Raw genomic sequence first — 14972 nt, 5'->3', positions numbered from 1 at the left:
AGATTGCGTGGATGAAGTCAGCGCGTTTTTAGCTTTTTAGCTTTATTTAAGTGAAGCGTGTTTTTTTTGTACAAATTAGATAATTAATGATATATTGTTTTCACAGTCCAAAGTTGAAATGAACTTTCCACAAGTGGGGATTGATTCTGATAAATTGGTTTCAGAACACGAATTAAACTAATTAACGAGTGAGTTTAGGTTTTAATTGTCTCCATTAAAGTCCCTCTTTAATATTAAAAGGCGCGATGCCCCCGAGCCAGTTCAGGCAGACGATTCCAGTAGTGGTGCTTCACTTGCTCATGACAATACTAAATGCATCATACAGTATATTTGCAATATGGTAGCCAATTTTGAATGGATGTTTTGGTCTGATGTTGTTGCTGCACTACTCATTTGCAAACAAATTCTGTAAAACGGCATCTGGAAATGTTTCTGCTGCTCCTACAGTATACAGATGGTGATGAAAAGGCATGATGAGAAGAGTTTTGAGACTGCTGGAAGCTTACTTATGATAAACTGAAAACATCTCACACATAAGGCATTGTGCTTTTTAGACAACTGAAAAATTAAAAAATGTTAAACTCCAGGCAACTATTTAAATTTTATCCCATTTTAAAGCAATTAATGTGTTGAAGAACACACACAAAAGAGCTGACATTTCACAGTACATTTACATAATATCTACTGGCAAACACACCATTTTATTTTGTATGTAATAAAAACATATGAAAGATATGAAACTATTCCATCCGCTGTTAGTCAATGCACTCAGCATAATCATGGTGGAAATGTACATCATTTCCAATGTGTTTCACAGACAGATCATTTGTAATATTTAGACCAATATAACAGTATTTAAAAAATGTTCAAGGTTAAAGCATCCAAGTATTGCAGAACACTATGTTTGTTGGATAAATGGAGCAAAGATGTACGTTGAGGAATTTTTGCAAGGGCCAACTTCATCACCTACAACCTCTTCCTTTAGGCTTTGCCCTCTGGCTCCACGTCCATCGTCCAGCACCACTCCCAACACGTCTACCTGCGGCTGGCAGGTAGACAGCCCTGTTATTCTCCCGTCCGCCCAGAGATGAGAGGAGCAAGCAGACTGATTGACTCCTGAGGCCGTCAGGGCTAATCCACAACTACAGGCTGCAAACTGACCTTTCTTTCTTTCTCTTCCCTGCTTTCTCTCTATCCACCCACAAACACTCTTTTTCACCCAACACTTTGACTTTAGGCTAATGCTCTATTTATGTCTGACTGTCACTTTCTGTTGTTATGGCTTGATTTTTTTCTTTCTGTTGTCTGACTTTGTCTCCATACTGTTGTAGAAGAGGAAGGAAAGACAGGGTTGTGACTGGCAGCGGTTTGAAATGTATCAATTTCTGCCCCTGCATGGTATGGTGAGTATAAAATGCATGGTCTGTCCCCCTCTTGGGGGAAAATGTGTTATAGCAGTGAGTTTTATGAGAGGAGGTGAGGGCACGGAGCACAACAAATTTGAAGGGGGAAAAAGTACAGCCTGTTCTATTTTCATTTCATACATTTGATCGGTTTTTCTTACTGTGAAATAAGTCTGGCAAGTGCTCTGGCCATGACTTGAATTCCCAGAATTAAAAAGAGGACCACTGGAATATTCTTATTTGGCTACATTTCTTTTTCTCATTAGAAAAAACATTAAATACCAGGACAGCTTAGGTACAAACAACCAGTGGAGGATGCCCTTGGCCAAAAATATTCAGCATTGTTATTACTATAATTATTTTCCTCAGCCACATAAAAGTGGATGATGAAGGAAATGAAATAACAACAGCTAGAGGAAGCTAGGAGCAGGGCACGCGTGTGAGGAATGCCTAGTTGGAAATGTTACAATACATCATGCTGCAGCTGAACAGTCAGGAAGACTAATTCACAGGTGGACTACAGCAAGGGGCAAGAGAAAAAACAAATGAAGGCAACATCTAAAATGAGAAAGGGAGGCGATGGGAGCAGGAAGAAAGGAGCTTTGAAGGAGAGGGATTTTGAAAATGACATGATGATGTGAAATGTTTGCCATGCCAGCAAATTGACTGAAATCTAATCTTTTCTGCGTCACTTTACTGTGTCTTTATGCAGATCTTACATACTGTACTCTTCATCATTGTCTGCATATTCAGTTTATTCAGCACAATAGTGAGACATCCAATTTCTCTTTATTTACTGTAACAGCTTCCCGAGTCCATTCTTGTTTAAACTATTTCACAACTCTATTCAAACAGATTCAGCCGCAGTTTGAGCCACAATAAGTACACATTATGTTTAGGTGTGAATCACACTGGGCTGTTGAACAGAGTTGAACAGTGTTGAACATGTCCTCAGTTAAGAAATGTGTTTCCACAGACAGTGCAGACCAGCATTATATGACTGCAAGAGACACAAAGGCCCAAACTATAAAAAACTAAACACAGTAAAAACAGGTGTTTTTCTCCAGGCAGTAGGTAAACTAAGACTTGGTATATGTCAAATTATTAACACTTTGAAATTGAAAAAACTTCAGTTCAGAAAGCCTTAATTAGATGGATTTGCTTTGAATAATTCTGTTTCTTTGTAAGCTTTTCCTTGGATACAAAACAAGAAAGATAGGAAAGCAATTTACTTGAAATGTGCTGCATTTTTTGTTTAATCTTAAACAAAATAAAACAACTTGCACTAAGAAAAACATTCCAACGCCTGTGTTGATATGACATGACATACACTGGAGACTTTGTGGTTGGCTTTAGATTTTTATTTTTATTTTGCTCAAATATTGATTAAAGTTCATAAGATAAGTATTTTTATCAGATTTCTTGGGTTTTCTTTCCTTTTTGAGTCCAAAGGGAGTTAAGTTCTTATCAGCTTCTAGTCTAGTCAAGAACAGACTCTAGTATTTAAAAACACAGCTACAAAACGGCTAAATAAAATACAATCTTGATGCTTAATGGATTGTGAATGGATTTAAATGGTCACACATACCTCTTCACTTTGCTCTAGTCAGTACAGCTACTTCTACCATTCTGAGCCTGTAATGCTGAAGGATATGATATCCTATCTGGTTTTGTTTTTTCCTGTTCCTCTCTATCCGTCTTGCCACTGTATGAGTCCCAGACCTTGTTAAAACTCCCTTTAGATAACCCACTTCATTTAGTCCCATCACTCATAAGTCTCCTCGGGGCTTCCTGCGAACACTATCACATGACACTCTGCTAATCTGATTGGCTGATCAGAACTGTAAATGAAACCAGGCAGAGCCAATTACAATAGGCACAAGTCATTAAGAGAGATGACTTCGGGGAGAGAAGCGGTGCTGGGGACAGGTGCATCACTGCTTGTCTGGCAAATTACTTTCAGAATAGAGTTTGGGTTATCTGTTGCTGGCTATTATACCAAGTGATTGGAGAGGGAGGGTATTGAGGTATTGATACGGCTTAAAGTCGGCTTACACTGCAAGCTCTTTTTGTACTAATTAAACACCAAATTTACCTTCCTTGGGAGATTTCTAGGTTGGCTTTGTTGTCATATTTTTACTGTGATAAAGTGTTGGATAATAAAAAAAGTGTCTACACATCCAAGTGAAACATCTTCAATTACTAAGTTAAAGTCACACAATTTACAGCACTAAAACAAGATCTACTGCCCTGCTGGGCCAAATTGAAATGATAAAAAGCTAATTTTAAACAGTTTACTTGTTTTACTGTGCAGCAATAAACCCAAAATTAGTTACACATTCAAAAATGATTAAGGGGCCCATACAGGCACCTGTTCTCCCCCTGCCGACACCTGCTCCTTATTCCCAGATTGTCTATAGGCCTGTTTCACTGCAGACATTTTGACATGTCACAGTGGGAAAACACAGGTGTAAATAATAAGTATGAATGATTGTTGAATTCCATTTCCTAGTGTTGCGCATACTAGCCCGCCATCTCACTTTCATGGTTTACTGGGACAATTAAAGATGTTATTATGTTTATTAGATATGGAATTAGTGGCACCTGTGCTTTTGTTACTATCACGAGAGAAGCTGGATATTACGTTACATTACATTACAGTTCATTTAGCTGACGCTTTTGTCCAAAGCTACTCACAATAAGTGCAAACAATCATGAGGATGCAACTCCGAACAGCAGGAATCTTGCAAGTACATTAGATTCAAATAGGTGAAATCATTTTAAGTGCAGAACAATAGCTTCAAATAAGCCAAAGCAATGTAAGTGCAACATACAAAGAACATAATCATTATTTTATTTTTTTTCTTCATCGTTCGTCGAGGTGCAGTACATCCCAATTCATTGAATTGCATCAACATTTTCCTAACTTTTTCGGTTTTCGGATTATAGTCTCTTCAGGAGAGGCATCAAAGAAAACTCATTTTTACAGAAATGAGACATCCTTTCCTCTGAACCGTCACCTCAAGGGACAGACATTTCTGATTTGGTGTTTGGAGTTTGTATTTGTACATACTACACTGTGCAAATAATAATGAAACATTTACACACACAGACCAGCTGAACCGATGTGTAAATGGACTTCACTGTTCAGACGCTAAATTCAAATGAACCATTTCTACAGTTCTACAGTTAACACACATCCACTATGTTTAACTGATGGGAATCAGAAAATGATGTTGTTAGGCGGTTTCAGAGCAGTCCGATCAGCAGCAGCGTCCAACCCCAAAACAAATTTCCAACAAAGAGGTGTGTCAGTCTGATAAAAGAGTTACGCGAAGGTTGGTCTTTTTTGTCCTTGCTCATGTCTCCTCAGTGGTTCGTCCTCGCTCTTTAAAGCAGTGTAACACCAGCATTATGACGGACCAGAACGATTTCCGGGTCAAGCAAAGAGCGAGGAACGATCAAATTAGGGAATGGGGATGTACTTACTGTCGTTGAAAAAAACCAAACCAATATGCCTGCTTATTTCTCAGCCAGGTGTAAACGCAATGTGTACTTACGAAAAAATAAACATTGCACAGCAAGTTGAAAGGTAATCTAACTCAGCTTCCCTCTATTAGTTTAAACAAGCAAAAGCTTCTCTTGCAAAAGCTTTTTCAATAAGAGTCTAGAGCCGCGCTAGAGGCTCTGTGAGGCTGTACTACTAATCTGCATTCGAACGTCAGCATGCTAAAATACTCACAATGACAAGGCTAAACTGTTGATGTTAAGCAGGTATATTTTGTGTAGTGTAGTTTAGATTAACATTTCCTAATTAGCAGTAAACACAAAGTACAGCTGAGGCTGATGGAAATGTTTGCAGGTATTTGGTCACGTAGATAAACGTAGGTATTGGACAGATACAGATACATTTTGACCTGATGCTGGCGATAGAGGAAAAGTCAAGGGATCACAGAATGTAGTAGATTTAATTTATAGGGGAACTTGAGTGTGCGTACCAAATTATGTGGCAATTCAACCAATAGTTGTATTGAGTATTACAGGCTAGAGCTTTTCCATGCAAATTCTAACGTGGAAGGTGTTAATTGAGGTGGCCTTTACTGTGAGGCTGCGTAATTAAAACACCCTCCCAGCCCTGCACACCACACTCCCACCAAACAGCCCAGATAGATAAACTCACACTGACATACACAGATGGTGCCTCTAACTCTTCATCAGGAACTAAGCCTCTGACAGATTTCCTATGTTGGTCTAATGACATACATCTAGATAAACTGAAAGAAATCCTCCATCAGCCGTGTTTCCAGGGTTCCATCATCCGACTTCATCTTTCATTATCTATCCCTTTCCATCTCTACTACCAACTCATCTAATTTCATTTGGATCCCTGTCATTAAAACTACACCCAAAGCTGTTCACATCTCCACAGAAGAAACCCTTGTGGAAAACCCTGATAGAGATGTGCTGGGTGAGGAGGTTGGGGGGCACTTTTTACATTTTTAATCACATTGAATACTCTCACTTTCCACATAACCAGTAGTTTTAGTATTTTAAAAAAAATATCTCTGCACTCAGCCAGAGGCTCTCTTGTTGAGTGGGCAGAGGCCCCCAATTCAAATGTTATCAGCCTATTAAGTAGGCGGTATCAGTGGCTATCAGCCTTATAGATATGGATCCGAAAGGGCCTGCCAAATAAAAGTAGGTTTTATTATCTATTCACAAAGATGATCATCAAAAGAAGGATTACAAGAAGATGACATTGAACTCCGTTGTGGCCGATGGATAGTACACAAAACACAAAACGTCCTCCTGACATCAACAACGTCTTGTTTTCTTTGTGTTCACAACATTAAGTTTCACTTTCCCTTTACAAACTTAGTTATTTTAACCCAAGCATTTTAAAAGGCTGATACCATTAACAATGGGTGCCACAGGCATGTTTGTTTTAGCATGCCAGGCTAACTTCTGATCTGTGGATGAATCAGTATTCCAAGGACACGAGAGAAATAGGGCCTGATAACAGCCAACGGCAGAGAGGGATTTTCTTTTCCCCTCGCAAAGCTGAATAAAGGTATTCTTTAATCACAGACATACCTGTATGCCTGTTTACAAGGTGGCGACTTCTCCAAGAAGTTCTGGTACAACTTGAGACATGAAAGACAGAGACAGTCAGGGACAGGAATAGGGAGACAGAGGTTGGGGAGTTGGTACTAAAAGCACTAAAGTGAGAAGGACACAGTGTGTATTTAGGGTTAATGAGGCAGTGTAGCAGGACTGGGGAGGCAACAGAAGGCAAGACAGCGTCGAGCTGTGATCTTTCGCGCTTTCCAGAGCATATCCCATTACACCACCATTATCCTGGGTCAAGATGCCATGGTTCCCTACCCTCATGCTGGCGTCACCCCTGCCTACTGCTACACAGGGTCATAATTGATTGGCTGGGCAAGAACACATTTCAGTAAGGTAGTTAACCTGCTTGCCTCTGTGGCTGTCTCCATAAAGGAATTGACAAGAGAGTGATATATAAATGCAGTGAAAGTGACCTTAAGACAAGAAAGAGGAGAGTAAACACATCCAGATTTGATAGAACCCTGTTTTGGTCAAATGCCATCTGACAAAACCTTCGATCTTACTAAAAATATTCATTTTCTTCTTTGTCCTTTCATTCTTTAATGTTTTTATCTTTGACTTTTCTGCAAACCACATCTCTTAAGCTTGTTTTATTTTCTTCCATGTTTCTCCTTTTGTCTTCTTGACACTGAGCCTCCCATTATTATATTTACCATACAATTAGACAGTGTCTGCTCTTCAGTTCGTACTCTCTTGGCTTTAATATAATGGATTCTTGAGAAAGTTACAGAGGGCCGTCAAGCCGGAGCTGGAAACCAAGCTGACTGACAACATGTCTGTAAACACTGACATTGTCATCGTAACAAATTTAAAGTAGAATTCCTGCCTCACGGTTGTATGCGTCCACCAAGCAGTCAAGTTGCAGTTTACATCCATCTCTATCTAAAATGGCATCATTCCATCTTTACATCCTATTAGACATTTGTGTTAAATTGTCATAATTAGCATAAGAATCGCTTTTTGCAAGACCGTATTGACCTTGACCAGTTCATGCTTGAGTCCACTTTGCCGTTTGTGCTAAATTTGAAGAAATTCCCTCAAGACGTTCCAGAGAATGAGACGGATGGACAACCCCAACACATAATGCCTCCAGCCACAGCTGTCGCCAGCGCAGATACATGAAGACTACTATTTTCTATTCTATTCTTGGCCTGAGAATTTCAGCGTACTGGGCTGACACACTGGCTCATCATGCTTTATTATGTCCCTGCTGTAGTTTGAGGCAGCCTGATCACAGCTGGCTAAAGACACAACATGAGTCTATCTATCTGCATTTAGCCTGCCAGGCTGCCTCGCTGTGTGCTTCTGACATGACAGACACTTAGCAATGAAGACTTTGTATCTGGGCTGGCCTGAAACACAGAAATTACTCAGCCCATTATGTCAATGTACTGCACACTGGTTCCCAGCACTTAGTATGGCAATGAGGCAGCACATTGGCAGACATCGTACACGAAGATGGACACATCTAGAAGCACAGAAAAGTATACTGCCTGAATGCGCACACACACACATAGCGGGTGTCTGTGCTACTGACAGGCGGTTACCACTGTCAGTCTTTTCCTCTCTTTTGAGGGAAGAGATGATGAACCTATTATGCGGACCTGTCACAGAGATGGACAGATAGACACATGCTGCACACACACAGTCTTATTTAATTTTACATCCATCTGAGCACCAAAGAGTTTTTTTTTTATCTGACCCAATTAGAATTCAGATTCCCTTCTCTCCTTTTGCCTTCTGCCTTTGATTTAAACCAGAGGGGATGTGATGAATGCTGAGACTTATCACACTGTTCAGTCTGAGTGTGTGTATGTGTGTGTAATACTTAATATTCCTGTAATTAACAAAGCTCTCTTTGACTGTGTCGAGGTTGTCTCACTGTTATACAGATGCACACACACACACACACCTTAATTTCTTAATGAAGGTCTCTCCTCTGTATGTCCACGAGTTCAAAGCAAACACTGCCTAACTCTTTTGTGCATAACTTAGGTGTTTTTAATAGAAGGTTCATTGGTATTAGACACTGAAGATTACGTGTGTGAGTATGTGCGCCACCGTGTTTCAGAAGACTGGGCCTTTGATAATGTATTCATGCCTCCCAATGACAAATGGCTCCCACCAGGAGGCGGTTTAACATTTAAATGAGGAGCAGGAGAAAACATTGAACCACATCACACAGCAGTGAGTGGATACGCAGGGGCAGGCAGGAGAGGTACTGTGTGTACCAGGACAAAGACATTAAAAACTCGGATGAACACACAACTTCACATACAAACACACAGATCCACCGACACAGAATATAAAAAACTAATGTGAAGGAAGGAGAAGGAGGTAAAATGCGGGAACAGCTGGCGTTCCGGTGGGGAATCAGAGAGCAGAGAGAATTTGTTGGCGTGCAAAAGCAGCAGCTACTGATGAGAGTTTATATAAACAGCCCGTCAAGCCCTCTGCTCAGGTTGGAACAATATCTCCTCAAACAATATCGCGCCGCTCCGCCAGCCTGCCAGGTGCCGCTTCCCAGGCACAACTGGGTACAGGCTTTTCAGTCATTAACTCAGAAACAGAAACCCATGATGGGAGGAGGGAGACAATGTGCACAAATGCAGATGCAGGGATGAAGGTGAGCAGCAATGCATGCAAATAAACAGATTTGAACTCACTGCACATGCACACGCAGTGACAATCAAACATTCATTCAAGATTACAACACTCCACATCATGGAGTGACAAATGGCTCTGTCTGCCTCTCCTGCAAGTGCAGTTGATATTATGACAACACAGGGTAACCTCCACACTACAGACTCACTGCTGCAAATTCTCCAATTGAGATGACCCCTGCCCTTGACATAAACATTATCATTACTTCACCTTGTTAAACCCCCAGGAACGGTCCTTCTCTTATGTTTTTCCTATTTCTATCTACCATCTTAGCCTCTCTTCTTGAATCCCTACTTCTCTTTAGTATGTTTGCTGAATCGTACACCATCTGTTGCGGCCTAGAAGCCTGCTCCAGCTGACCTGCTCTCACGCTGTTATCCAGGAGCTACAGTCAATCTGTTGCTAACCATGCAAAACATTTACCAAGAGTTTAATTCCCATTTCGAGCACCATATGGGGTCAAATCGGTTTAAACTGGCTATGGGGCAGCCCATGACAAATGAGAAAATACATATTTTAGGAAAAACTCTCACCCCTCAGTTACACACAACAAAACTTAAACTGGCAGCATATTTTCTTTTTGATAAATACTCAGTAGGTAAAAATCCAATTCCATGGTGAATGTAAAGAAATATACCTTAAAGAACTGTACACAAATATAAGGTTATGTTGTTAAAGACCTCTCTCAAACCAACCGTAGTACCTGTTTCTTTCAAACTAAATTTCTCCTATTCCAAAATATGTTTTCCCAATTATATTTTTGCCTACAGATACTTTTCATATAAGCCTCTTCTTTAACCCCTCCACCCTCCAATTCTGTTTGACACAAGTCTATTTCTCCTGTCACTCTCACCTTCCTGCTCGCCAGTGCAGGGTAGATGGGTATTAATCTGAAGTCTCCACATAAAGATAAATATAAAGATGTAAGGGTCAATCGATATCCTGTTGGTAGTCTACATAGGTGTGTTGTCATACAATCATTGCAAAGATCACTATGGGGAAGGAGCAAATTTGTCTTGTCAATGACAGAGCGTGCTGCGATAAAGGCAACGCAGGGGTTGAGCGGATATCAGTATTCTGCTCACATTTCATCAACGTACACACACACTGCATGCACCCAAGCATCAATTCAGTAAGTAGTTAAATATCTGGGTGCAGTTTGAATTTTACAGTTTGGCTCAAGGGATGGCGATGTCGGTTGGTCAGTCCACCACAAGTTTGAAATACTTCAAAAATCATTGGATAGATTTCCATAAAATTTGTACAGATAGTCAAGGTCACCAGAAGATGAATCCTACTGACTGTGGTGATGCTCTCACTTTTATTCCAGCACCGACAACAAGTTGATATTTAGTTTCTGAGTCAAATGTCTGATCAACTGTTGAATGGATTGTCATTAAATTAGGTACACACATTTATGGTCGCCTTTAGGATGATTTGTAATTACTTTGGTGACCCCTTAACATTTAATCTAGCGCCATCATCAGGTCAAAATGTAAGGTTTTTTTCTAATACTACAACTTAAAACTAATGACATTCCCATCAGCAATTTGTATTTTGTGTTAATTAGCAAATATTAGCATGCTAACATGCTAAAATAAAATGGTGAACATGGTGAACATAAAACCTGCCTAGCATCAGCATGTTAGCATTATGATTTTGAGCATCTCAATATCTCAATTATTTATACAATAATGTATCAATTCTTGAGCTTTAGGGGTGCTGGTACGTGGATTTTGTTACCTTCAGAAAGAGTCAGGCTAGCTATTATACATTGTTCCCAGTTTTCGTGCTAAGCTAAGCTAACCAGCTGCTGGTGGTCGCTTCATATTTACCATACACAAGAGACACAGACACAAGAGTGATATTAATTTTCTCATCTAACTCTAGGCAAGAAAAAAAATAGGTGTATTTCCCTGTATCTTGAGAAGTACAAAAATATGAAGCAGAACATTATCTTCTTACCCTGTATCCTCTTCTGGCTCCAACACCAATCTTAATCCCTGCCCTGTCCACTGATAATATTCACCATTTCTCTTCCTCCCAACCTATTCCTTACCCACTTCCCTGGCTTTATATCTTTTTCCTGTTATCGCCTCCCATGTCCCTTCCTTTCTCATCTTCCTTTGCCCCTTCAACCTCCTGCCCCATCATTACTCCTCTTTCAACGCTCATCTTTCTGAGGCTTCCGAATTCCCCTGCACAACAGTGCTATTCTGCTGCCTACTAATAGAATCTCTCAGTGCCTCTAATGGATCTGTCAGAATCTCCCTGAGCACGGGAGACCAGATAGATTGATAGCGAGAAGGAGAGAGACAATGAAAGAGAGGGACAAAGAGACAGCGAGACACAGGAAGAGAGAAGCAAAGAGTAAAAGAAGAGACGCGCCGCTTTCATCTGTGCTTTGAAAAGTCTCAAAGCAGCAGCTACAATGACACTGCCAACCAGCGACCATATGGTCCGTTAGAAGCAGTGCCACTTAAGGCCATAGCATTGTCACCACGGGATAATGAAAGTTTTACTGTGGCCATGGGTGAAACTAACTCTAAGGGTGAGTCATTTCCAATTGTGAACTATAACCATGTGCGGAGGCAGGCTTTGTTTCTTCTTTTTCATGTTTGCTGCATTGATTCTGCACTGACACTCTTCACCAAGGAGGAATTCTTTGTATAATGCAAATGTGTTAAATCCATAGTGGAAAGCCTTGTTGTATAATCGCACAATAATACATTTAACACCTCAAAGTGTTTATTTAAGTGAAGTTAGCATATTTTGTTGACATGTTAGGTGTTGTTGTGGTTGTACACTTTTAATTAAGCTGTCTACGAAGCACTTTTACAGTGATGTTTTTTTATATCCAGGACTGTGATTCTTCATTGCATTTGTCAAAACAAACCTTAGTCACTTTATGTTCATCAAATGCTGGGAAATATCTACCAAGAACCAAGCTAGGACAGTACTTCCAAAGCCTTTTATTTACTACCTACCAATCATGCATTATATCAGTGGAGTAGAAACATGGATATTTATTTAGTTTTACAAATGATTCAAAATACATCACATACTGTTTATGTCTGATTATCCTCTATTATTTTCATACAGTGGGGCATCTGCAACTCACCGTTATCCGTGGCGATGAAGACAGCTGTGTATTTATTGTCATGGACATAAGGAGACTCACGGTCCAGTGAGGCCGAAGTGTTGACAGTTCCTGTGACTGGGCTTACACTCAGCCAGCCTGCTGGGTCTCGCAGAACAGCATACCTGAAAGAAAGTAAATAAAATAAGTAAGAAGTTGTGACTATAAGCAACCAGAACACCAACTATACTGTGCACAATCTTGCAGAAAAGTTCTCTTTCCAGTTTATTTTTGGTCCCATATGTTTAGATTCAATGCATCTCACAGACAGACAGCTCTGTCGACATAGCAACAGACAAGACAGACATTTGAATAGTCCACATTTGTCTCTTACAGTGTATAACATACATTATAAACATTACCATTTAGAAACATAACACAACAAGTTTTTACTAAGGCTGCCCCCCCTCGAATAGTTGTCTAAAACATTTTTTAGTCTCTTTAGTCATTTTATTTGTGCTTTATTTCGTGCTGAATGACATATTTCCAATATACTTATGTTCACATCTCTGGTTAACACAGGATTTAAAGTGGTGCTTTTGTCGAGAAACTCAGTTTTACAGATCTTTCAAATCAAAAACAGTCGGCAAACAATATATTTCGTTGAGGACGTCCTAGATTGTACGTTTGAAGGACATCTGGCGTATGAAATCTGGTTGCAAAAGTGAATAAAGTGAATAAACAAGAAAAGAAAAGATCATAAAACAACTGTTTATGTTTCTTTCTTTTACCCAATCTACAGGGCATTACCAAGACTTATTACTCACTTTTTTCAATGACACCCTTACAAAGAAGAGCAGCTCTTCCTTGGACATCCACTACTGGAATTAATTAAAACAGAGCAGGTGGGACACCTTCACATACAGTAGCTTCAGTGTTTCTTTGTGAGATCTAGAAGATCACGTATGTGTGTGTACTGTTTGTGTATGTGTCCTAAGGATTTGTTGAAATAAATAATAGAATAATATTTGTTCCACTTTAACATGGTGCTGTTGGCGACAGTCATAATGTTATGGCCCGAAAACCCTTTACACTATCTACGATTTGTTATGGGAAAGAAAGTGGGACGCTGTGTGTTCAGTAAGAATAATAATCTGTAATAAAGCTATTAAGCGAACAAGAAAAAGGGCCCAAAGGTTACTTCCTGTGCAGAGGCTCTACCCCTGGGTGCATGCATGTGCAGGTGACCGCAGCAGCAGCAGCTCCTGCAGGGCTGAGATTTGAAGGTGATGGATGACCTCTCCAAAACTCTTGTGGGCGAACGGCCATCTCCCTGAAAACGAGCCGAAGAGCAGATCACGACCCTGCTAATGTGGCAAATCAGCTAGTCACTGAGGGCTGGTAGATGGTGATTGGAAGGGGCTTGCATCTGTGTTAACGTCACCAGTGATTGATTTAAGAGCTCTCGAGCACTACTTTTCTATATACATAGAGAAATGTGCACATATACTGTAAGCACATACGTACAAGGTCTTCCTTTGTGAAACATCACTCATACATGCACAAAAGGCACACACATGCAGCTTAAAGTTTCTCAAACACACACACACAGACCACAGACTTTCTTCACCACGAGGCCACTCTTTGCCAAAGTGCTCAGCAGTAGACAAATTGTCTTTGAAATGGAGCTCTTCAGTTAACAGAGCGTGACAAAGCCTTGGGAAATGGCTTTGCAATCAACCTCTGCTCACACCTTTCCCCTCTCGCTCTCACTCACACACACTTTCCCTGCTAGCGAATTCTACTGTTAACCAACACATATGTTATACTGTAACAAAAGAGGCACTGCTGCGAGGTTGAATGCACTATTAATAATGACACATATATCATTGTACATGCCCTTTTTTTTATACATACACACTTGTGCGAACACATATAGAGCAACCAAATGATTCATAAGGCCAACTCCTCTAATAAAACAGAGGCCGGCTCACAGGTTATTAACCTCCATATGTCTCACTCCTCCCATCACTGACTTCACTATCATACACTCTCTGTGTTTCATTATCACCATATTTTGACAGACACACACACTTACACAAGAGTACAACACATTTTTTAGGGCATTTCATGTCAAATATTTAAGACCTACCAACTATGTACTGTATATACTATATATATATATATATATATATACATTAGATGTACTGTATGTGCCAGTGTACTAGGGCGTGATCAATATTTAGTGTCTTAATGTTCTGCTCAGCACATGTCTTTGTCATAATTCTTTGATATTTTGAGAGATATTTGTAGACTAGAAACAAGGAAAAACAGCTAGCCTGTCTCTGTCTCAAGGCAACAAACAAAAAGCGTTATGTCTCGTTTGTTTAAGCCGTACACAAAGTGAAGCAAATACATGTTGTGGTTTTAAAAGGGGTTGTATATTGGACTATTCATTTCTACTATACACTAGACCAGTGGTTCCCAAATGGTGTGCCGCGGCACACTGGTGTGCCGTGAGACAAATCCCGGTGTGCCGTGGGATTTTGAAACAATTAGGCCTATTGCATTTAACTGTACACAAGGTTATGAATGATTTTTTATTTACTTCAGTGTTTCCTCTAGGTTTACTGCTCTGCAGGGTGCTGCCTGGGCTGGATCAGTTCCGTGCGTGGCGCATGTTTTTTAAGTTCTCT

General features: G+C 40.1%; 1 protein-coding gene across 1 annotated transcript in view; it reads right to left on the bottom strand.

The window, feature by feature from the left end:
- cdh13 (cadherin 13, H-cadherin (heart)) overlaps positions 1–14972 on the bottom strand; it is a 320149-nt gene that overhangs the window by 20600 nt on the left and 284577 nt on the right. The window contains exon 12 of the mRNA XM_029434516.1: positions 12319–12461. Within this exon, the coding sequence (XP_029290376.1) occupies positions 12319–12461 (143 nt within the window). The remainder of the gene's footprint in view (positions 1–12318; positions 12462–14972) is intronic.

The sequence above is a fragment of the Cottoperca gobio genome, chromosome 6, assembly GCF_900634415.1.
Source record: "Cottoperca gobio chromosome 6, fCotGob3.1, whole genome shotgun sequence".
Classification (NCBI taxonomy): Eukaryota; Metazoa; Chordata; class Actinopteri; order Perciformes; family Bovichtidae; genus Cottoperca; species Cottoperca gobio.
This window is presented reverse-complemented; position numbering and strand designations above follow the sequence as displayed.